Below are 25,116 nucleotides of genomic sequence, written 5' to 3'. Positions count from 1 at the left end.
CTCTAGAGGAGGGATGGATTGATTGAATCCGAAAAGCGTATAAACTAAAAATTCTGGATTTGAATCTTTTTACTTATTTGAATCCTTATACTTTAAAAAAAAAAAAAAAAAAAACCCTCACAAACAGTGGTACTTTTGTAAATGTGTTTAAAAACTAGTGTCAAACACGTACAAAAGTACACCCCCTACATTCCCAAGTACATAAATTTTAAAAAAACACAACAAAAAGTTAACGTTGCAATTCAGGTACGAAACGTAACAGAAACAAAACCAAAACCTATTCTCAATCTGTTATAAAGCATTTTTATTATGTCTCAGAATGTAACCAAAAAACCGCTCTTTCACACACTAAAACACCCCACAAAACACACAGAACCCATCACAGAGAAGAAAGAGAAGAGAATACTCCTGTCAGAATATCAGAACACTACAACATTTATGCCCTTTTCTTTCTCTTTTATCTCTTCCTTTGCTTGCCAACTTTTGATTTTTTTTTCTTTTATTTTCTTGCTTTTTAGTATAGTATAAATATATCTGCTTTCTTTCTATTTCAACTTTTCTATCTGTTTGCTCATCTGGGGTGCTTTACTTTGTTCTGAATTCTTCTTCCTCTTTCTCTGTTGGCTTCTTCTTCACCTTTTTTACCCTCCTATTATTCCCATAAAAATATTCCGTGCTTTTTCTTTTCTTTGTTTTTCAGTGGAAGTATTTCTTTGATTCTCAGTGGAGTGTTTGAAGCTCTGGAAAAATGGCTGCAGATATCAGCCACCCTCCCATGGAGCAGCTACAGGACCTTGAATACTGCATAGACTCCAATCCTCCATGGCGTATGTCTATTCTTTCTTTAGTAATTTTTTTGCATAGTATGAGTGAAAAGTGAAAACCCAATGGAAAAAGCGTGATACTGCTGAGTCTCGGGAATCTCAGAAATGTGTACATGTCATTGATGTGTGTGTGATTTTGTAGAAGAACGAAGGATGAATTCCAGTTTTTCTACTTTTAATGATTTGTGGGAATAATTTTTATAGTCAAAGTACTTATAATAATTTCAGGTACTGAAACTGGGTGATTTTGAGTGATAGAATGGTGGGGACAGTAGAATCATGGCATTGGTGGTTTGATGTGTGATAAAATGATTTTTAACTCTTGTGTCACTTCATTTTGCACATCTTTCTTCATTTTTATTTCTTCTTCTTCTTTTTTTTTTGTCCCCGGGGGAGGGCATGTCAGTTATCTGGACTCTTAAAGAGCTTTTGGTTATAGTTTTTGGGCTATATGTGCTATTTTCATCACTTGGGAGTAACGAAACTGGAAGATAAAACGGAACTAACCTGGAGGGCATTCTTAAAGTCTTCATTTGAGAATCTTGTGAAATACTAAGAGGAATGTGAAAGGAAAATGAGGGATCAAGGAAATTATGAAATAAGAGGAGATTAAGGGAATTTCTGGAAATGCATGAAATTTTGTTTACCAATTTTCAATTTATGAATTTTCTTCTATAGATGAATTCTGTGTGATGTGAAAGGGGAGATTATAGTTGTAGTACATCATAAGGTATCCCCTCAGAGAAATCTTCTGTCTTCTCCCACTCACAATGCATGATCTAGCCCCGACAGGCTAGACGATTGAATCTGCATCAATATGCCAAAAATAACAGCGAAAGAGTGAGAAAATTTAGGCTGGAGAATTTACTGGGCTAGGTGATGATTTTGCCTTGAAAGAATTAAAACGGGAGTAATGTGATGGGGTTGTACAGCTGCTTAGTTTGTAATACGGGTCTGGTTATTCATTCACTTAATGGAAGCTACATTGTGCAAATTTTGCATTTTGGAACTCTGCATTGAAGCTAGCAAGCATTCTCCACTTTCAGGCTTGAAGTCATATATATTAAAGCAACTTAGAAACTCTGCCATGTAACTAACTTGGGTAGGACTCTCTAGTTTGGGTACTAGCATCTTACATTTCCAGCTTTCTTTGGTGGAGGAATCTCTACAAAAATTTCATCGCAAGAAAATAAAGTTGTTCATTGTGTTGAACATCCTTTGTTCTAATGGATAATGTTGTATTCTGGAACAATTTTTCAAAATGCCAATTGGATGAATTACTCAACAAATGCTGCTCAAAATAGAAAGCAGAGGAGAATGCTATTAGCATGAATGTTTTTCATCTGGTTTCTGTAGAACTATTGACCAGAAATTTGCAATCTTAAAAACTTTTTTGTTGATTGGTCTGCTTGTGCCAAATTCATAGATGGAACCAAAAAATTTAGTTAGAGGGGTTGAACTTTAACATATCTAAAGTTATGTATAAACCATATAGTATTTTTGAATTTTTGCGGGGGCAAAAATTTGAATTTACAAAGAACCTATTTGAAAATACTTAAATTTCTAAGTGAAAAAAAAACAAAATTTTTAAAAACTTTGGGGGGGGGGGGGGGGGCAAGGGGGGAGTGGCCAAATTTAGACTGCAGAAGTGAAAAGTCTCCCAGATTTTTGGTAAAAGAGTAGGATGATAAACACAGTGAGGAAGTTAATCCTATAGTTAAGGCTGCCTACTCAAAGCTTATGGAAAGTAGATATCTACTGCAACTTAATTAATAGCAGGATACCTTAAGATATCCTGGCAAGTAGTCTCAGAAGTACAATACTTGTACCAGGACAGGACATCAAACCATACACTTAGGCATTTCATCATCTTTTCACTCCTAGTGTATGCATTTGGCTATGGTAGTTCCTTGCAAGAGTATCTTTTTGCTTTCCCGTCAGCAGATGGATTAGTAATTTGTAGCACCAGTTTCTTTCTGGTGTTCTTCTGTTTTAATGTTTTGAAGCTCTGAAAAAGCATTTTTACATCATACCAAGAGTATCTTTGATTTCAGATCAGCAGCTGCGTTAGTGTGATACCAGTTTCTTTCCAGTGTTTGTCTTTCTTAATTTTTAAACCTCTTACAAGGAAATTAACTAAGTAGAAAGGATAAAGCATAAGAAAAGTTTTTAACATTGGATTTTCTTTTGCAATCCAATTAACCAGGTGGATTATGAAGAAATTTACTTGCACAAGAACTCTTTTTTTTTTTTTAATTCTTCCTATTATTGATATTCAATTTTCTATTGCAGCTGAAACTATCTTGTTGGCATTTCAAAACTACATATTAGTCATTGGCACAAGTGTAATGATCCCCACAGCCCTTGTTCCCTTGATGGGAGGATCTGATGTAAGCTAATTATCCATATTGTTATTTTTTACTTGCACATTTTAGTTCAAAAGACATGAATGGACTTCATCACTACAGATGATAATAATGTGCCTCTAAGGATTTCTCTTTCTTATTCAAGAAATTGATTAAGAGATTCGACGAGTTACATCATTCTTCACCTTTATCTTTTTTCACCTAAGGACCTGTTGTTCCCCACAAAAACATTTTCATCTTGCTGGTGAAGAAAAGAATGGAAGAAAGAGATATATTGTCATGTACTACACTTCTGCTCTTCACTTTCTGATATGTTTTATGGCAAGCCTTGGACTAACTTCAAGCTCACTTCAAGTACTATTTGAAGCTTCCATTGAGAACTTCCCAAAACATAATGCTGCCTTCTGATTGTTTGCTGTTCAGATAGCCATATCTTTGCATTGCCCTTCTCCCAAAACTATTCTGCAGTGAAGGCCAAATGTCATGCCAAATTGCAAGCTTGAGTGTTGTGACGTGGATGAGCTATATGCGTTCTTTCTTAAATGATGTCTTCTGGTGCTTGTTTTTTTTTGCATAGGGAGATAAAGCACGAGTGATACAAACTTTACTTTTTGTAGCTGGCATTAACACACTTCTCCAAGCACTCTTTGGAACTAGGCTACCTGCTATAGTGGGAGGCTCTTTTGCCTACGTCATCCCAGTAATCTATATCATCAGCGACTCATCTCTGCAGCGAATCGAAGAGCCACATGCAGTAAGCTACCTTTCGTTTTGACTTCAAGCACCTTCCTTGCCTATTTTTAAGACAAGTATTCAGGAATTATAGGGTTAGGTGCTAAAGATTGAACAAACACAGATACCTGTGAATTTGTACTGATTGGCAATATCTGGTCTAGAAAGTCACATAAAGACATGCTAATCAATAGTGTACCATGTTGCTTCTGCTTTAATGTCATTTAAATTGCTGGTTTATCTGCACCTTTGGTATTGTACAGTGTTTGCAGCTACATACTAGAATGTATTTCTCCTAATTTTGGTTGCTAAAAGTTCCTTATGTTTGACTAATTGTAGAGATTTATACAAACTATGCGAGCTATTCAAGGGGCTCTAATTGTTGCTGCTAGCATACAAATAATACTGGGGTATAGTCAAGTTTGGGGACTCTTTTCACGGTAAAAGATTTTGCATCCCTGTTAGTAAAATAACCAAATTTCCATTTTGAACTGGCCATTTATGTCAGGAAATGTCTTTGCAGATTTTTCAGTCCCCTTGGCATGGCACCAGTGGTTGGATTGGTTGGTCTTGGATTATTTCAGCGAGGGTTTCCTGTGGTATGGTGTTCTCTTAAGATGTGCATTATGTCTTAGGATTAAGTGTGTAATGCTTAAGCATGCATAGTATGGCTGTTTACAGAATGCCTGAAAGTTTTCCTAGTACTCAGTAGAGTATGCCTCTGGCTACATGCCCTGGTAAAAAGTGATGTGGCTTGTTTTTTTCTGCTTACATAATATCAGAAACATCTATATATGCAACTTTTGAGGGCATGGTCATAGTCTGCATTTCGATTGGAACTTGTAGCATTTAAGAATATCTATTAAACGAGCAATCACTTAACTCTGTTAAATAAGAGCTTGTACAAATTTAGGTTTTAGTTGTTCTCTCATGTCATCACATTCAGTAGTGAGACTTGACAAACCACCTTGCTCTGCGCAGAATAAGTAAATTTAAGATTAGAGGTGAATATGTATTTAACCCCACAATCAATTCTTGCAGCTTGGGAATTGTGTTGAAATTGGTCTCCCAATGCTATTGCTGGTTATTGGCCTGTCACAAGTAAGTGGTAACTTTGCATTATCAAGGATTGCCCTCTTACATTTTCCTGATCTCTGAAGCTCATGCAAGTAATTGCTTTTCCTAATTGCAGTATCTAAAGCATGTTAAACCCCTGAGAGATTACCCCATTTTCGAAAGGTTTCCTGTGTTGATATGTGTCACAATTATCTGGATATACTCCATCATTCTAACTGCTAGTGGAGCTTATCGAGGCAAACCAGCTAAGACTCAATATAGCTGCCGTACAGACAAAGCAGATCTGATATCTACTGCTCCCTGGTCTGAATTTCAGTAACTCAAAGATATCTCTTTCCCTATCAAATTTTTGTTCCCTTCATATGACTCTTAAGTCATTGAACCATGTTGTGTTATAGGTTCAAGTTCCCATATCCTCTGCAGTGGGGCCCACCTACTTTTGCAGCTGGTCATTCATTTGCTATGATGTCTGCTGTTCTTGTGTCAATGGTTGAGGTATTTAAGGGTTTCTGGAGATTGTCTTCTTTTTTTTAATTAATAATTTTTTCTAGCACGGAAGGGTGGGATTTAAGAAGAGGGGAGGGGGCAGGGAGTTTGCCTTTCACTGTTATCTGTTTAATGTAATGACTCTGTTGAATGCACAGCTATGAACATTAGTGCACCTAGTGATTTGGGACAGATTATAGTGGATTAATTGTAAGTTTGAAATCACTTTGATGCATTGCAATAATTTTAGCAGAATTAATGATCCTTAAGACTATTCGTCCTTCTTTAACTCCATGATGATTTGAAGTCAACATCCATGAACTTTTTCCACTTGTGACCATGGAACTTTCTATCTAAAATGGTACAATATTGATATGGACCCTTAGCCGGTCCACCACTGTAATAAAGAAACAAGTATGAGAAATATATGAAGAGTTGCAGCTTTATCACTGTAGAATTTCAGGAAACGTACGTTTACTTCAGTTAATGTGCAACTGAGGCTTGTTAATGACTTTCATTCACAGAAGCCTATTCAGAAACATTCTATGCAGGAACTGGCACTTTCTCCTGGCTAGCAGTCTCCATAGTAAGATAATAGATTAACCTACTGATTCACCTTGGATACAGTCTTAAACATTTTATCAAGTGGGATACACTAGCGTAGAAGAAACTCAAAGAACTACTTAGCAAACCTAATCTAGTGGCCTTTTTATTTAACTTTGTGAATGATTTTCTTTAACTTAGTGAATATATAAGTTAAGAGTAGAAGTTTTAGACCTGTTACTAAATGATGTAAGTAGCTTTCATGGTTTCCCCGGGTATATGTTGGCTTTGATTTTATGTGCAGTCAACTGGGGCCTATAAGGCAGCATCTCGTCTGGCAATAGCTACTCCACCACCAGCCTATGTACTTAGCCGCGGCATTGGTTGGCAGGTGAGATGATTTTGAATATTACCATACACGGACGACTTTCTTCAGCATCTAAAACACAGCATCACAAGGGAAAAAAAAGTTGGCTAAATGAGGAGTTTTAGTAACTTGTTGATTCTGTATGAAATAGAGATAACATTACCTGAAAATCAAAGGTGCACATTAATCCAACAATCAAGAAGGATTTTATGAAATATTGATTTACTAAGAAGTAGATTTGTCATGATATATATATATATATATATATTCTATTTACTTTTCTTTGAATACACATGTTGTTGCATAAGGAGTGAATCAGAAGTTAGATTGGATTACAGAAATAGTACCACCAGCTTATGATGACCTTTGACCCAATATTTATGACAGGACTTAAACAAATAGATAAATCCTACCCTTGACTAAAAGCTTCCGTCTACCTATATATTTTGGAGTATGAACAAGCTTAAGTACAATTACCTCTTTTTGCGTGTTTGATGTGTGAACATTCCGAGAAGATGTCATTGAGGTTCTGAAAGTTGTTAAGGTTGTTACATGAAGTTTTAACGTATCATTTATTCTAAATGCTATCTAAAGTTATGTTCACCAAATGTAAATAGCTTTTGCTCTTCATTATTGGATTTCTCCTAAATTCATCAATTATTCATGCTTCTGTCACTGAAGCAAATTTTTGTTTCAATTGCATGTCTCTGGATTATTCCAACTAACTTCTGTATATTATCACTTTGCAGGGTATAGGGGTTTTGCTGGATGGTCTTTTTGGGACAGGCACCGGATCTACTGTGTCTGTGTAAGAAATGTACAGCGTGATATGTGATTCCTGTACTTGTATTCACTTCCATTTTCTCAAATGAAACTTTCACAACATATTTCAGGGAGAACGTAGGACTCCTTGGGCTCACTCGAGTTGGAAGTCGAAGAGTTGTTCAAATTTCTGCAGGCTTCATGATATTCTTCTCCGTCTTAGGTTGGTGTTCTAAACTTCTCAGAACAGGGAATTAAACCATCATGGAAAACTCATAAGTTTGTCCCTTGGCACTCTTTTTCCCTCGGTTCTTGTATTATGCTAAAGAAGCATGATTCTTGGTTTTCTAGAATGCAGGCACAACTAATCTGTCAATTTTTATGGTTGTCAGAAAGTGGGTCCAAAGATCTTCTCATGCTTACTAAATGCTCTGTTGCTTGCAGGAAAGTTTGGGGCTGTTTTTGCATCCATACCTTTCCCCATATACGCTGCATTGTACTGTGTTCTATTTGGACTCGTAGGTAGGCAGGCCTTATTTGTCTCAAAACATTCCTTGCTTTTTTTCCGCGACATTGTTCAACAAGTGAAGTTTCTGATCTTTGGCTGCAGGTTCAGTTGGTTTATCATTTCTGCAGTTCACTAACATGAATTCTATGAGGAATCTCTTTATAACGGGTCTTTCACTATTTCTTGGGATATCAATCCCGCAATTCTTTGGTGAATATTGGGGTGCTAATCGTCATGGCCTTGTTCAGACAAATGCTGGATGGGTTAGTATCAACTCAAACCTTGCATGTTTAAACTACAAGAAAAAGCTCTTGAAACATGAAATTGGATTTGTTTCATCTCGAGATATTAAACTTAAAAAAAGTTGAATCCTTCAAGTTATTAGTGCACTATATCTTCGAAAGTGGTCCCCAATCTCAATAAAATTTCAAGAACACTTAAATTCTGTCATATCAAGATTCTGTTCCGAGAAAATTTTGGTGAACTCAGGAAAACTTAATATGGCTGTGCTCTCCTAATTAATCACAATATTTCGTTTCAAATTGTATGTGTTGGTTATTAATCTTGCCTTCTTCTTTTGCAGTTCAATGCATTCTTGAACACAATATTTGCTTCGCCACCAACTGTAGCACTGATCATTGCTGTATTTCTTGATAACACATTAGACGTGGAGAAATCAAAGAAAGATCGCGGTATGCCGTGGTGGGTGAAATTCAGAACTTTTAGAGGTGATAATAGGAATGAAGAATTCTACACTTTGCCATTTAATCTCAACAGATTCTTTCCACCTACGTAGCCAAGCTCATCTTAACTAGCTTGCAGTTTTTTTTTTAAAAAAAAAAGAAAGAAAAAAAAGGTTTATCCAATCTTTAGGGTAAAGGTTAGTAGTTCATATTTCATTTCCCAGATCAGTTAACCCGATAGATTAGCGTTCCTTGAAGCTAAATTCTAGAGTTATTTAGCAAAGCTGATTTTGTTTCTTTCAACAATTATCCAATTTTTTGTGGGCATTTCTAGCAGCAAGGCCCCTAGTAGGAGCGCAAAGCTTGTAATGAAAGCTTTTGTAGTTATTGGACATTGATGAATGATAAAATTTTCTCTTATCTATCTCATGGGAATACACAATTTGAAATGTTTGGAATGTGATTTTCCGATGGAAAATTTTTACATTTTTTATAAACATATTTTTCAATTATCTTTTTACTTCATATACATTAAATCGTTATAATATATTTTTCTATAAAAATTCCTAAAAATTGACTCTGTTTGGATTATCTATTTTTTGGGATATTTTTGAAATATTTTACTGTAACAATATAGTTGAAAAACTTTTATTATAAATATTTTTAACAGCGTTTTTGGGGTGTTTGTGAAAATATATATTTTGGGATATATTTTTAAAATTTAAAATTTTAATGAAATATTTTTAAAATTTTATAAAATTTTGCAACCACCCATCACAACCCCGCCGTAGGCATTCATTTTTGTGTTAAAGAGTCATTTTACTAGATACACTTACCATTGGCAAATGACATTTGTACTACAAAATAATCCTTTAGCACTCCATCTTCCTTCACATAATAAAATCATTATCATTATCATTATTATATAAAAAGTATGAATTTTGGTATTAGAGAGTGTAAACACTTTTGAGTGTAAGTATTTTTTAATCTTAGTTTTTGTTATTCCTAAATTACCCTCATGCCTTTTAATTAGAATTATTGCATTTCAATGTGGCACTAATTAAAAGAAATAAAACACTCCAACTGATGACATCTCAATAGTATTGGTAATTATAATTAAAATTAAAAATTGCTCAGTAAAAATTATTTACGTACCTTTGGACTTCTTCTCCAATTATTATACGTATCAAACAAATTTTTTTTTTTTTGGCAAAACTCGTACACGGGATGAGATGTTAGTCCAAATTTTATTAATAATCAAAACAAGTACAGGGTCAGGGACATAAATTTTTCCTCCTAAGTACTACTCCTTTATACGAAAATAAATGAACTAGGAGTACTACTCCTTTATAATGAATGATCTAATTGAAGGAAAACTAAGAGAATCTAGATGCAGTAATCCTTTAATCCGCAAAGGAAGACCAGCTGGAGTATGAATAACAATTTCAGAATCACCACCCAAATATGCCAGACTATATGCTACTAAATTAGCTTCTCGAAAAATATGCCTTACCTGACCATTAAAGTTCAGAAGGATCCGACTAATCTTTGCAAGAACGTTACACATTGGCCAAGCAGAAACTGACGATAAGAAAATGAAATGTACGAAAACTCAAAGTCCTTAACTGAATAGCCCAAAGTGGAACACAATTGTAATCCAAATAATAAAGCCATCCCTTCAGCTAGGAGAACAGTCATGTCACCAAACTCATTGTAAAATGCCATGGTCAACTTCCCTGAATTTTTTTTTCCGGACACAATAAATGCCTTTGCACCCGTTGGTGAAATTTCCAAAAAATTCTGAATGAGAATGCAGGCCAAGAGATTCCATCGCTTGACCTATGTTCAAGGAGAGTTTTAAAAGTCTCTCTGGTGGCCAATTACTATAGGAGTAGCTGGTTGGTCAACTTCCCTGAATGGTCATGCAGAATCCCTCCACCTGATGCACAACCTTGCACCACAATAGTATCTATGTTCATTTTCATTCTGCCTTGAACAGGTTTCTCCTTGGAGGAGGACAAAACTTGAAGTACTGAGCCACAAGTGTACATTCATCTCCACCAATATGAGACGGCTGCAAAATATGCGAAGCACCTAATAATGACAGAAGCTGATCAATTCTAAATATAACAGCATTAGATATATATGGAGAACCCTCAAACCGCCAAGCATTTCGCCTACACTAGAGAAACCAAGCAACTAATGCCGGAACATCAAAATGAATATGAGCCAACTTATTACTAACCGAAACAAAACAAGCCATCAGAAGAGAAGATAAACATGTAAATCTCTGAAAAGGAAGTGAAAATATTGCAAAATAATGTTGCCAAACCTGAACAGCCACATTTCCTGTCGAGAACACATGATTGATAGTTTCAGTACCATCACAGCAAGGAAAAATGGAAGCCAATGACACACCCCTTTACTGAATGATCTCATCTAGAGGAATAAAATTTTTTACAACCTTCCATACCAAAAAAGATATTTTAAGGGGCAAAAGCTCATTCCATATCGCCTGCCAAAGAAGAGAAATATTCCTTTTGTACTTGACTATATCATAGGCTGAAGACGTGACAGACTACCCATTGGAAGAAGCATACCAAATTATCAAATCAGGCTGAGAAATATCAAACTCCAATTCCACCACCAAGTCCACCAAATACTGAGGTAGAAAACTCCTCAACTTTGGAATATTCCAACCTTGAACAAGATAAAACTCCGCCACCAAACAATGAGAAGTGTGCGAAACGCCCAACTCTTCTAGTAAAGGAACATCAAGGAGCCCTCTTTCTTGCCGGAAATCAACCATACCTTCACCAAGCTTCCATCGATGTATTGCTCAGTTTCATCAACAATGAACTGTAACTTCTTCCATACCAATGAACCACTAATGACTGAATTTCCAAGGGATGATAATCCTTAACATACTTATTATACACAAACACAGCCCAAATGGATTTCTTTTGGCAAAAACTCCACCAAAGTTTCATGGCAAAAGCCTTACTCTCAAGAGACCGCCCTCGGGGGGTAGTCTAGTGGTAAAGAGGGCTCTTGGACTGAACAAGGTCCTGGGTTTGAATCTTTCCCTAGATTTGAACCCCCCTGTCTAACTTGGGTACGTCATGGGGGACTGCAGCTCTTTCTCTAGACTTGAATCCTCCCTATCTAACTTGGGTGAGTTGTGGGGGACTGCGGCGTACCACCCGGTTTGGTGTGTTGGCTCGAGTTCAAAGTGACTAGGTCAGGGCATGTTTCGGGTCATTAAAAAAAAAACACTTTCAAGAGACTGAAAACCCAAATTCCTTTCTTCCGTCTAAAACACAAAACTCCTAGAACAACCAATGGATTCTAGAATTAGAGCTACTACTAACCCGTAAAAAACTATTAAAAATACATCAAGCCTGTGACGCACCTTAGCCACCAAATCATTAAACAATAAACACCTCTTCCTACCTTTAAGTAATAGGGACACCTAAATATGTGGAAGGGAGATTTTCCTGCCTAAACCCAAGGGCTGATTTAATCATAGCAATCTTAGCTAAAGAAGTCCGTTTAGAATAGATGAACGAGTTTCTAGCAATATTAATTTTTTGACCTGACACTTCTTGAGACTCCTTTAAGAATGCATCCAGCCATAACAAAGTGCATTTTGAAGCCCTTAAAAAAATTGTGTCATCAGCAAAAGCCAAGTGAGACACCAGATCTCCCAAAGAAGCATAATTCAGCATTAAGACTAAATAAATGATCTAGCCCACGACATAAATATACAGCAGCAATCAGGAACAAGGCCGGGGACAATGGATCCCCTTGACAAACCCCTCGAAACCTTGCTGTTTCCCTATTAATTAGGGGTAGGCAAAAATACCTGCCAACTCGAAAATTTGCCACAGCTAATTCGATCCGAAAGTTAGGATACCCGATTCGTGTTATTTGATTGGCTTAAAAGAGGGTCGGTTGCCCGATTAAAATGTGGGGCAGGTTAGGATCACATAATTAAAAATTCATGGGTACCTGACCCGTGGATTATTTTGAATATGAGCAATAAAATTTCAACTCCTCTTCTGCTTAACAGTAGCATGAAAGAATCGAGTATTAGCATCTCCTTCTTGAATCCATCTAACTGATGACTTTGCTTCCAAAAATCAGCCTCTATAGCCAAATGTCTAGTCAACTGAGCTTGAGCTTCATACAACCTGTGTCGAGATTCTAAATCTGTAGACAAATCATACTCTTTCTCCAACTACAAAACTTTTAATTCAGCCTCCTTCTGCTTCAGATCAACGCGTCCAAAGACATCTACATTCCATCCATGAAGTACCTTCCTCAAAGACATCAACTTCTTAAAGAAAGCTGTCATACCAGCACCCGACACTTCCTAATCCCACAAAGACTCTACCACAGCAAGAAAATCCACAAGATAGACCCACACATTTAAAAATTTGAATGGAGATTTCTGCACTATTTGCTGCCCACATAGCAACAAAAGAGGGCAATGATCAGATCTCCCTCTTCAGAGGTGTGAAACATGTGTTACCAAAAATCTCTCACTCCACCAAGAATTAATAAAAGCACTATCAGGCCGTTGCCATAACCTCCCATTCATCCAAGTATCCTCCATATCTCTCAACCTTGGCCTAGCTCCTCTTACACGTTCAGAAGCCTCCAAAATGATGTTAAAATCACCAACCACCATCCATGGATCAGCCATGGAAGAGTGTATTGGTTGCAAAGCAGACCACAACCGTAATCAATCAAACCGAGTACACTTAGCATATATAGCGGACACATACACATTCTGTTGTAACGAAAACCCAACACAAATGTTCACTACTTGATCTCCCATCGGCTGAAATGAGCAACTAAAATCATTCTTCTAAAAAATCCATATCTTCCCATATAAAAAGGATTTTCCATGATCAAAATGCAACTAAAACTTAAAATTAACTATCTGAACAACCAAAACAAAAGGTTCTATCAAAATTAACAAAACAACTCTATTCACATGAATTAAAGACTGTAAATAACGTAGAGAATAAAGACGCAAAACTCCACAAATATTCCAAACAAGACACTTTAAAGAATTAATCATGATAAAAATGTGAAGACTTAGATTTTGATGAACGTTAAACCACTTCATTTTGAGCAGCTTTTACAGCCAATTCAGCCTTAGAAGGCCGACTTCTCTTCTTCTTCGTGAGACTTTCAAGAGATAATTTCTCATGTAAGGATAAATCTGCTGGAATTGGAAGCGACTGAAGGTGATACGAACTCTATACAACGACCAGGACCTAGAAAATTGATTGGTAACATGTTGGGAAGACGGAGTTGAGAACGACACAAGGAACAGCTCGAGTATCAAACCAACGGTAGAAAGACACCATGATTGAGGGCGTTTCTCAATCCATAAGTCTTCAATCACCTTAGGAATAGCACTAAGATGTCAAATTAACTTTTGCAAGCCATGGAAGAGGGCAACGCCCAACAGCAAGTTTGCTGGAAATTTTCTCAAATCTCTCTCCTCGAATGAAAGAAAATACAACTATAAATAACCCTATTAATACCCAAGACGGGCTGGACTAAGACTTGACCCAATTAACCACTCTACCATGGACTTAATAAACCCTAACAAACTAAACAGTTCGACTCACTAATTATGACCCTAACCATCTAATTCGGATCCAACTCAACATGAGATCTTGGACTGATTTTATTCCTGCTAATTTAGCAAAATAATACTAAAAACTTGTTATTAAAATTGCAGCCCACTTGAGTTTCAATGGACAGCCTATATGAACTCCATCTTGCATCATTACCCTCCTCTTGAAAAGATTTGTCCTCAAATCTCCAAGGAATGACTCGAGAAACACAAAAGTGATTGGTGACCCTCATAATCAACTTCACCATATTGATTTGCTTGGAAGGAAGGATACTTGTTGAGACCATGACCACATGATTCTTCCAACATGTCGCTTGGAAAGCATATAGAAGCTCATGCACCACGGATATGAAGCATAGTAAAGAACCCTCCAAAACATGCTTGAAGAGAAACACCTTGATGAATCCTCCCGTGTATAAATGATACCATAAGGCTCTTCATACTCTTGGTCATTTTCAGCAATGAACTCTTCCAATGGCTCGGTCATGTCATGTGTTTCGAACTCCAAGAAGAAAGTGAAATCTTGGTCCTCCAATGAGCTAAATAGCAGCAAATTGAAGTGTCCGAATGACCTTGGAATTGCACATAGCATGAGAAGTTTAACTTCACCTTGGACCACCTACAAAAATTCATGAACGCTAAACAGCACAAAGTTAGAATAAAAAATGTCATTCACACTCATAGGTCTCATTAACAATGCTGGTTTCCCTCCTTATCTCCCCCAACTCTGTCCTTCTCACTCTCTTGTTTAAGTTTTAGTTAATCTTCTCAAACTTGACTAGAAGTGGTATGAGTGTTACTTTCCATCCACCATGCTCAAATGAGTACTTGTTGGTGTCGCTATTGTAGCTAACACGCCTATCGTATTGCCAAGGCCTCCCAAGTAGGATATGACTCACTTGCATTGGCACTACATCACATAAGATCTCAGCTTCATAGCTATCAATGCGAAAAGACCCAAGCACTTGGCAAAACACTTGAACATCCCTTGCTTCATTGAACCATTGTAAATGATAGTGCTTCGGGTGTGGCATAGTTGGAAGGTCCAATTTCTTGACCATGAGTAGACTCGCCACGTTGGTGCAACTTCTCGTATCAACTACAACACTACACACATTTTCCTTCACATGGCAGCGTGTATAGTAGATGTTACACCTTTGATCTTCATCAACTTTCGCTTGAGTGGTCAAGGCTTTAAGTGTCACCAACCCTACTACATCATTAGGTGGCAATATCTCCTCCGCCGAATCTTCATCCTCCACTAATGATGGCATGTCCCTATATTCCTTCTCATCGTCCGTAACCACTTCCCTACTAGGCAAAATAATCATGGCTCGTTGGTTAGGACATTGCGAAGCAATATGCCCAAAACCTTGAGACCTAAAACACTTGGCATCTCGATGACATGGGTTAGAGATCTCACAGACAGCTTTGAAATCGACTTTGGCAGTGGATTCTTGAGGCACTGCTCTTGGTCTTGGAGAATTAGAAGCGGCCGTGACTTTGTCCTCCTTAGTAGGCTGCAGTTTCCTCCAATTTTCAGCATAAAAAGAGGCATTGGAATGTGAATTACACCTCCTCTTGAGGCGCCGTTCCACTTTGACAGCTTTTTCCACCAACTCTTGCAAATCGAGGTAGTGTTGAAGCTCCACGATCTCTGCAATTTCAGCCTGTAACCCATTGAGAAAACATGCCATGGTTGCCTCCTCATCTTCATGCATATTAGCCCTAAGCATCGCAATCTCCATTTCGTTGAAGTAGTCTTCAACCGTCGTACTACCTTGCGTGAGAGTTTGCAATTTTTGATGCAAATCTCGGTGGTAGTAATTAGGCATGAACTTTTCCTTTTAAGGCCTCGCAATTCTTCCCAAGTTCCAATAACTCGTTCCCTATTTCTCCCTCTACTAGCACGGAGTTGTTCCCACCAAACCAAGGCGTAGTCGATGAACTCAATAGTTGCAAGTTTCACTTTCTGCTCTTCGGTGTAAGTGTGGCAATCAAAGATCATCTTGATCTTGCGTTCGCACTCTAAGTACGCAACCAGATCAGATTTGCCTTGGAACGAAGGGATTTTAAGTTTTATCTCTTTGATTAACTCATCTCTGCACCGGTTGGGATGTTTATCATAGCGATGTCGTCTTTCGAACTCCTCTTCTCCATTGCTGGAAATTTCATATTCAAGACGAGGAACTCAAGTATTGCTGCATTTTTGGGATGCCACGGAATTCTCCAAGTTGTCTATCCGCTCATGAATCGGTTCAAGAGAACGGGTCAACAATCTTTGAAACTCACTTATGAGAGCTTCATTGTTAAGCTTTGGGTCAAAATGAGATGATTCATCTCCGTTGGACATGCTTAAGACCCCAACTCCAAAAGACCTGTAGACTTGGTTGGAATTTGAGGAGAGGAGGAGAGGATTAACACGGATTGGACTGGAGTTTTAAGACATGAATTTCTGGAAAATTTTCCCTTCTTCCCCATGAGCAGGTGCTAAGCTTCCTTGTCAGCAAAGACGCACGGACTGCCTGGAAATCCTTTGCAACCCAGAATTTGAAGCATAGTTGGAGTTTTTGGAAACTGGAACCACGGAAATTCTGCTCTTTTCCTACCCTAAAAGGATTGGAAAGATTGACTTGTGTTTAACTCCAAGGCAGATTCAGATTAGTCAGCAACAAGGAAGGTCGCGACTTGCAAATCCTAGGCTGATTAGGACTGGCAAGCAGCGGCTGCCTCCCTTTAGTTTCAGCTGACTTGCACCTTCCCAAAACTCGATCAAGGCTGGAAGATTAAGGTGCTGGACGATCAAGCTTGATGTTGTGTCAAGGTTTTTTTTTTTGTTTTTTTTTAATGGATAGCAACAAGAAGGTCGCCGATATGCAGCAAGCCTTTTCCTTGGCTCGGATATGCTCCTTTGGTCGAACTGTGGTTTGTGGTATCCCAAGATTTTATGCAACAACCTGATTAGGATTTTGGAACTCCAAGAATTTTCGGTTCAAGCAACTCCAAAATCTGACAAGATGTTCAAGAATTTTTAGGAAAAAATTCTGGCATGTTTGTAACCTAAGTTTTTTGGGAGTTTGTCTAAAACTTTACTGTAGTGCACTGTAGAAGTTTTTGAAAAAATTTTATAGAAGTTTTTGTAAGGTGAAAAACTTTTTTTTCATTTTCTTTTTTTTTTTCTTTCTTTTTCTTTTTCTCTTTCTCTTTCTTTTTCTTTCTTTTCTTTTTCTTTTCTTCTTCTTCTTCTTCTTCTTCCCCGTTACCTCCGCCACCCCCAGCAGTAACTCCACCGATGCCACCTCCCGCCACCCCTCTCCTCCCTTTCCCCTTCTCCTCCCCTGCCCCCCCACCTCCCTCTGCGCCCTATCCTTCTACCCCGCCACCCCCTTCCCCTTCCCGCTTCTCACCGTGCCTGATTTCTTTCTTTTTTTTCACATTTTCCCTCTCCCTCTCCTCCCCTCTCCTCTCCTTGCTTTTGCCGGCAGATAAAGCAGCGAAATGATTTTTTTTTTTGGCAATTTTCCTTCTCCCCCTAACTCCTTGCAAGGTTCTTATATACTTGCATGATTGATGCTAAATGCGAATTACCCTGTTGCGAGGTTTTAGTGTGTCGCCTGAACATTCAAGATGGGGAAAGAGCTGCGTGGTGGTGGTGCACCACAGCCACTGTGGTTGATTGAGACGAGCAGAAGGAGGATTCGATGAAGATTTCCCAAGTGCAAGGACGACCAATTTTTCTGCAAAGTTTTAAGTGCAAACTACTTAAGAGGACCTCTGCCGTATCTTCTTGGTCAGATTTTTTAAGTTGGTAGGTGGCAGAGAAACAAACACAGCGGCCTGCAAGTGTGATTTTCTGGGGCAAAAACCAATGAAATGATTCTCTCGCGACCAGATCCGCCAGAGGGGAAGGGGAAGGTTGGTGGGGGAGACGCAGGGAGAAAAAAAAAAAAGACAGAGGGGAGGATGGCTGGGGAGGAAGAGGGGGAGAGGGGAAAAGCAAAAAAAAAAAAAGAAAAAGAAGACCGGCACCGGAATCGGTGGCGAAGGTTGTGGCCGGCGACGAAGGTGGTGGTGGGGGAGGAAGAAGAAGCTTTTGTGGGAATGGAATTTTTTTTTTTTTTGTGTTTTTGGATATTTTAAGTGTGTAGGTTAAAAACTTTGATAAGTTTTTGGGGTTCTTGTAGCAAAAGTTATTAAAAAACTAGTATAATACAAACTTGCTAAAAAACTAGACTTCCAAACAGGCCCTCTGTTTTGCACAAAACTTCAAGAGACTTCCAATCCAATGAGGAACAACCAAGACTTGTCAGCTCCTTCCAAGAATTCCAAGAAACGATTTCTTGATTCTCAAGAAACTTCAAGATTGGAGTTTTACCAACCAAGAACTTCAAGAAAGTCAAGAAATTGAATAAAAAATTTCTAGAAACAAGACACAACAAATTTGAACAGCCTTCGCTCGACATGAAGATGCGACAACACGAAATCCTAGGTAGGAACACAACTTTCTTGACTTGATGGACTGATTTTTATTTTTATTTTTTTTGGACTCAAAACACAAACGAAACAATGAACAAGAGAAAGATTGACAACTAGAACAAAAGAAATTTATGAGTGAACAGTGATTTCGGGATGAACAGTACTGCTCCAGTAGTGATGAATAGTGCTACTACAGTATTGTGAACAATACTCTTTTTTTTTTTTTTTTTGGGAACACGAACAACAAGAAACACACGGAGAGAACCCTAGACACGACAACAAAATAGAAAACAAGGAATATACGTGATACCTCTTCAACTAGCTCTGATTACCAATTGATACAGACTCTATACGACGACCAGGACCTAGAAAATTGATTGGTAATACGTTGGGAAGACGGAGTTGAGAACGACACAAGGAATTGCTCGAGTATCGAACCAACGGTAGAAAGAAGCCACGATTGAGTGCGTTTCTCAATCGATAAGTCTCCGATCACCTTAGGAATAGCCCTAAGATGTCAAATTAGCTTTTGGAAGCCATGGAAGAGAGCAACGCCAACAGCAAGTTTGCTGGAAATTTTCTAAAATCTCTCTCCTCGAATGAAAGAAAATACAACTATAAATAACTCTACTAATACCCAAGATAGGCTAGACTAAGACTTGACCCAATTAACCATTCTACCATGGACTTAATAAACAATAACAAGCTAAACAATTCGACTCACTAATTATGGCCCTAACCATCTAATTCGAATCCAATTCAACATGAGATTTTGGACCAATTTTATTCCTGCTAATTTAGCAAAATAATACTAAAAGCTTGTCACTAAAATTGCGGTCCACTTGAGTTTCAATGGACAGCCTATATGAACTCTGTCTCGCATCAGAAGGGAGATTTTAGCTGCACGAATACGTTGTGGTAACTGTTGATGAAACCCCTTAAGTTGCTGAGGTGAAACTAAATCCCGATCACCCCCTGCAAGAGACAAACGCCTCTCTTTAGTAGGACGTTTCCTTCTAGGAGACAACCAAGGCAAATTCAAATTTACCCGAGGGTTCACATCCAGCAATAATAAGTCATCTTCAACGCCCTGCGCGTTCTCCAGATCTCCAAAAGAATTTGAAATTGGAAGATCACAATGACCATCATCTAACACAGAATGAATTGAAACATAATCATCATCTTTTTGCAAAGCAGCTTCGGACTGCACAAGAATCCGTGAAGTTTGTTCACTGGCAAGAAGGAAAAAATCCTCCCCAACTACCGCATTTGACTGCTCCTTAGAAAGCTGTACCAACTCCACACTAGGATTAGTCCCATCAGATAGCACCAATCCCTGCTACAAGTCTTAACTGATCAGAAGCGTCAGGTTCTGAAGGCTTGACCTGAAGACCAGACTCAAGCTGCTGTTGAACAGGAACTGAATTTGGCTGATTCCTATCAAAGTTCTTGGGCACATACACAACATATGGTTCAATGAAGGGAATTTCTTAAAACACGACTGCTTAGAATGGCCTAGCCGATTACAAAAAACACAAAATCTAGCCATTTTTCATAATCAATTGACTGCAAAAACCCTTAATTAAATCCCCAATCCATACCCGTTCCACGGGCTTCTTTGCAACGTGAACCTCAACAAGAACCCTAGCAATTGAAGGAGTTTTTAAATCAAGAGTAGAAGAGTCAACCTGAAGCGGATGACCAATCAATGATGCTCTTTTATGCAGTTATAACTTCGTTACATAATGGCATTGGAAGACCAGGCAGATTAATCAACACCGGCACAATTGAAGAATCCCGATTGGGTAAACAATCTAAAGTCCATTTCGACATGTTCATAGGTTTATTTTGAATAAACCACGTCCCTCGAACCCATAACCTTGTCAAATCCTCTTCAATATTAGTCATTATTTAATCGAAGCATGAAAAATTTCTCATTAGTCATTATTTGTGATTGTAAAAAAAAAAATCAACGTCAAAAAATAAATACTCTTTAGAAAAAAATAGAAATATAGAAGGAGAAGGCAGCGTATATCACGAGCAAATTTCACAATAATGCACTTTTTACCAATATGAATAAATAAAAAATAAAAGAAAAATATAAAACCCAACTATTTCAATCAAATGAATTTTAGCTAAAAATTAAATAACCAATCTAAATGATTGAGCATTACGAATAATTTACATTTTCTATTAATAACAAAAACACTTAGATAAAATGTATATAGTCCAAATTCAATGAATATTACACTTTACTTTAGCCCATTCAAATTCATATAAAAATTGAAAAGCTGAATAAGTGACAAGACATTAAAGAAAGCACTTAAATGTTCCCGCAACTAACAAACACGCAAGCAATTTAGTTTTAATTGAAATGACAACTCATGTAATCCATATCCAAGCAAACAATAAAAAATTTTCTTATATTTCATCTATAATCAGCTAACTGATTTTGATATCATAATTAGAGTTTTTTGATCTAAGAAAAAAAGGAAAAAAATCTATGTATTAATTTTAATGTATCCATATTGAACATGCCATTTATCATATTAGTACGGAAAAGGACTAGTTGTTGCTTGTGCTTTATGTTGTATTGTTGTCAAACAAAATTATAAAAACAATAGAAGTGAAAAAGGGAATACTCAACTACCTTTGTCAATGAAATCTCAATGGAAGACAATGAATATTCACACAAAAATAATTAAATATGTTGGATTAAAAATATTCTTGTGAATTGAATAATTACAAAAAGTTCATATACAAAAAGCATATAGGTAAACAATTCAAAAAATGGTGCAAAAAAATTTTAAAAATAATGCAGTTCACTTCATACTAAAGAACTTCATCAAAAATCTAACTAATTCAACTCATATAACAAGATAAATAATAATCGTCTACCGTACAAAGAATTAGGTTTTATATGATATGAAAATTGTAGAAAACCTGAGTCTAAAGAAAAAAGAAATACCATTTATATATTTTATTCTTAAATAATCAATAATCATAAGTAAATAATCAATAATCATAAGTATTGATATTGCAAATACTATTGAGAAAGTGTTTAATAATTTAATGAAATCTTATTTTTTCGTTGTTAAAATTTGATAAAGTTCATCGTAGATTTTACTTTCAATTGAAAACAGACATATTTAGATTGATAAGTGGGCTTGTGAAGGCATCGGAGGAAGGAAAGTAGATGCATAGTACAAGGATCGGAATGATAAAAATCTAATAAAAATAATTTAAGCATGATCTAACAAAAATAATTACAAATTATTAATAGCATTTACAAAATATATTTACTTCTCCCATACTTGAAATGTACATAATATTTCCTTCTTAAAAACATTATTTTGACTATACAAAAATATGCAATTTTATAATTTAAGCGTAATCACAACACCTTTGGTAAAACATGACAGTGTTAACAATTGTTATCAAAGTTCAGTCCAAATTTAATCAATAAAAGCTTGAAAAAAGTTCTAATAGCTTGAGGTCAAAGAGTTCAAATTTGAATAATGTTTGCAACCAAAATTAGTTAAAGAAATTGAAAAATATACTTAAGTTATGTTATGAGGTAGATAATCAAAACTTCATAACAAATTTTAGTAGCTACAAAACTATTATATTTGGATTATTATACTCACGTGCAAAGCAAATGCAATATTTACTAGTAAAAATATTAAAAGTACCAAAAGCTTTTTTAGAGTGCAAATATCACTTACCGTATGATTATACTAGTACTTTAAAAAAGTTATTCAATGACAGTTAGATTCACAGAGAAAGAAAAGGTCAGTCACGTTAGATTTATATGTGTTTTTTGTCAACATGATTAGACCGTATATGTTTAACATCTTAATTAATGTTAAAGTTTTGCACAACTAAAATATATAGAAGTAAAGAAACCTGACAAAATGTCTTCAGAGTTCAATCCAAAAGAATATGGAGAAAATGACCTGAAAATTAGCAACATCAACCAAAGGTACAAAATCAACTGCCATCCTAGACACGCTCATTAGAACTTGGATTGGATCCTCTTAGGTTGACTTTCCTCAGTTTGTTTATGCACTTGCCTAAAAATCAACTGTGAAATTTACTAAAGAAAAACTGGGCATGCCGCCATTCATTTCACTTGATAAACGTACTAATTAAGAAGAACATTCAATCCATTAGAGGAAAATCTGGCCGTTCAATTTGTTTGTAACATGTAGAAGGTACACAAGCAGAGAAAGTTGTTGACAGAACTCAGGATGCTTGATGAAAGGGAGAAATATTGTTTGAATGGTATTTATTTTCTGCTTGCCACTTATCAGACAGCAATTAAATAGAATTATTTACCAGCTTTGACCCCTTTTTTTTTCCCTTAAATGTAATTTCTAGATGCTATTGTTGCTCTGGATAAATGGAGGATCAACTCGTACACGGACAGAACACATCAACACCCCAAATGCAATTTAATCTGCATGTGTAAAGTGAAGACATACTAATTATTGGATGCAAAACTCAGTCATCAGCAATATTTTCAATTGGCTTTACAATAAAAGTGGTTTGTTGCGGCCATGCCTCCCTTTTCCTCGCCATTTTACTTTTTGGCGCGCATGTAGGGTCGGGTTTAGATTCGGACCCGAACCGGATCCGATAAAATTTTTTCGAGTTTGGGTTGAAAAATAATTTTGATACTTAAATCCGGATCCGAATCCGTTTACTCTAACTAAAAAAGGCTGGATCCGAACAATATATTAATAATTATAAAATATAAATATTTCTAAATACATTCTTTTACCAAATTAACAATTTAGTAATAACTTTGTAGATTGATTTGTGGATAATTTTGGATTGACTATCGCGAGTTATTTCTGATTTCGTTTTGTAATTTAATTTATTTAAGTTTGGAGATTGGATTTGTGATTGGTTTTGGATTTAATTTTGAAATGTGTAACTTTGGATATTTTCTTTCCGGTTAGACCCGGATCCGACCCGGTTTCGGGACTCTAAGGTCAAGACCTATTGGGTATACGGGTGAGATCCGGGTCTACTATATAAAAATGGGTCAAAGTCCAAAATTTTCAATTCTAGTCTGAACCCGGCCGTTGGCACCTCCACTCGCATGTAACCGCCTGCCAGACAAACCATAGAAAAGTTTATGTCCTTGAAGTACATATAGGATTCTTATTATCCCACCCTTGCAATAGCAGGCAATCAAGAACTCTTCTTCAATAGATCAAACATTTTAAAAAGAATCAACAAGAGGATAAATTAGTTAATCACTAAAGTTGAAACCAAAGGTGAAACAGTTGGTAATATTGTTCAAGGCTTTTGATTGCAGATGGAAGCAAGAGATCCTTCTGAAAGTCGTGCTGCATTGTAACATAACATGTATACTGATTCAACTATTACTTATATTTCCATTGGTTTACCCTTTTGTCTGTTCTTACTCTATGATAATCATCTTCCAGTTTAAACAGGAATTCAGTCTTAAGTGATAACCAACAAGAAAAACAATGGGGAAGGATCTTAAAGAAACTGTCTCGCAAGCAGCATTGTTTGGATTACCCATGCCTGCAATAATAAGGGCGCATTCAAGCTAAAAGTAAAATGGTCTGTTTATGGTGAACTTTATTCTCCACAGGGCCTTTATTTACAGCTTTTCTGCGAGTGAGCATATTTACATTCTAGAATAACCATGTAAAAATCTAAGGCTGAAACATGTTGCAGTTATTCCAGAAGAGAGAGGTGCTGCATCTCATGTGGTTTAACCAACAATGTCATAGAATCCAACTAAATCCAAAGATTTGCTTGATCTGATCCTCCATGGCTAAACATTCTCAAACTCACTATAGCCATTAAGCCACTGCCTTGAGCATATCAAAAACCAAGAGAATTCAGCTCTTAGCAGCATCCAACGAGAGAAATAAGGCCACTGAAAATATTAGGAGGAGATGAGTTTTATCGGTTGATAAACTAGTGAACATCTATCAGGTTGGTAGAGGTCCATTTAAGGAACATTGGCTGCCAGAGAAGAAGAAAAGAAATGCACAGACAAGGATCCACAGCAAGAGAATCAGAACCACCAACTCAGCTTTTCTGGACATGAATTCATCGAACCAGTCCTCATGCAGCTGAATGAACTCTTCAACAACAACATTTACCAAACCATCCAATACCCACTTAGTGCAAATCCACGCCTCTTGCATTTACAGCTCTCTTTAAATGTTGCACTACTAGCTCTGCCTCAGCTGTCAAGGGTACTCGAATTCACTGTTTCTGATTTTGTAGTTCTAGATTGATTGGTTGAGGCCGTGGCTTCTTTGTGCTCATTAGAAATGGTTATTGATGGTAGAGGGGGTGAAATCAGATGAAGCAGCAGCCTCCAATGGCAGTCAAGTTGCCCGACTGAATAAATCAGTCATATCCTGTACCACAAATACATCTGTAATCAGCTCCATAAGTCTAAACAAGTAAAACTATACCATCAACAGTTATGCAAGCTATCTACAACATACAATTATCCCTTTCACAGGCTTTTTGTGAGTTATGCAATACAATCAATAATAGACGCGAATTCAAGGGTAAACAAGAATTTATTAATTAACCAAAGTTTTAACCATAGAATGCTGTGTTTGAGAAGTTTTGAAC

At 36.9% G+C, this 25,116-nt stretch overlaps 1 protein-coding gene across 1 annotated transcript; it reads left to right on the top strand.

Annotated features, from left to right (window-relative positions):
• Nucleotides 1–308: 308 nt before the first annotated feature.
• On the top strand, nt 309–8,772 carry LOC113689944 (nucleobase-ascorbate transporter 1). The gene is made up of 14 exons (XM_027207765.2): nt 309–827; nt 3,117–3,214; nt 3,768–3,944; nt 4,262–4,362; nt 4,446–4,521; nt 4,964–5,023; nt 5,115–5,302; nt 5,398–5,494; nt 6,333–6,419; nt 7,145–7,203; nt 7,289–7,380; nt 7,602–7,679; nt 7,768–7,928; nt 8,249–8,772. Exons 1-14 carry the CDS (start codon nt 749–751, stop codon nt 8,459–8,461), a joined length of 1,566 nt encoding a protein of 521 aa, XP_027063566.1. The 5' UTR covers nt 309–748; the 3' UTR covers nt 8,462–8,772.
• Nucleotides 8,773–25,116: the final 16,344 nt, after the last annotated feature.

The sequence above is a fragment of the Coffea arabica genome, chromosome 5c, assembly GCF_036785885.1.
Source record: "Coffea arabica cultivar ET-39 chromosome 5c, Coffea Arabica ET-39 HiFi, whole genome shotgun sequence".
Taxonomy (NCBI): domain Eukaryota; kingdom Viridiplantae; phylum Streptophyta; class Magnoliopsida; order Gentianales; family Rubiaceae; genus Coffea; species Coffea arabica.
Note: the sequence above shows the minus strand (reverse complement) of the source record. Positions and strands in the feature narration are given on the sequence as shown.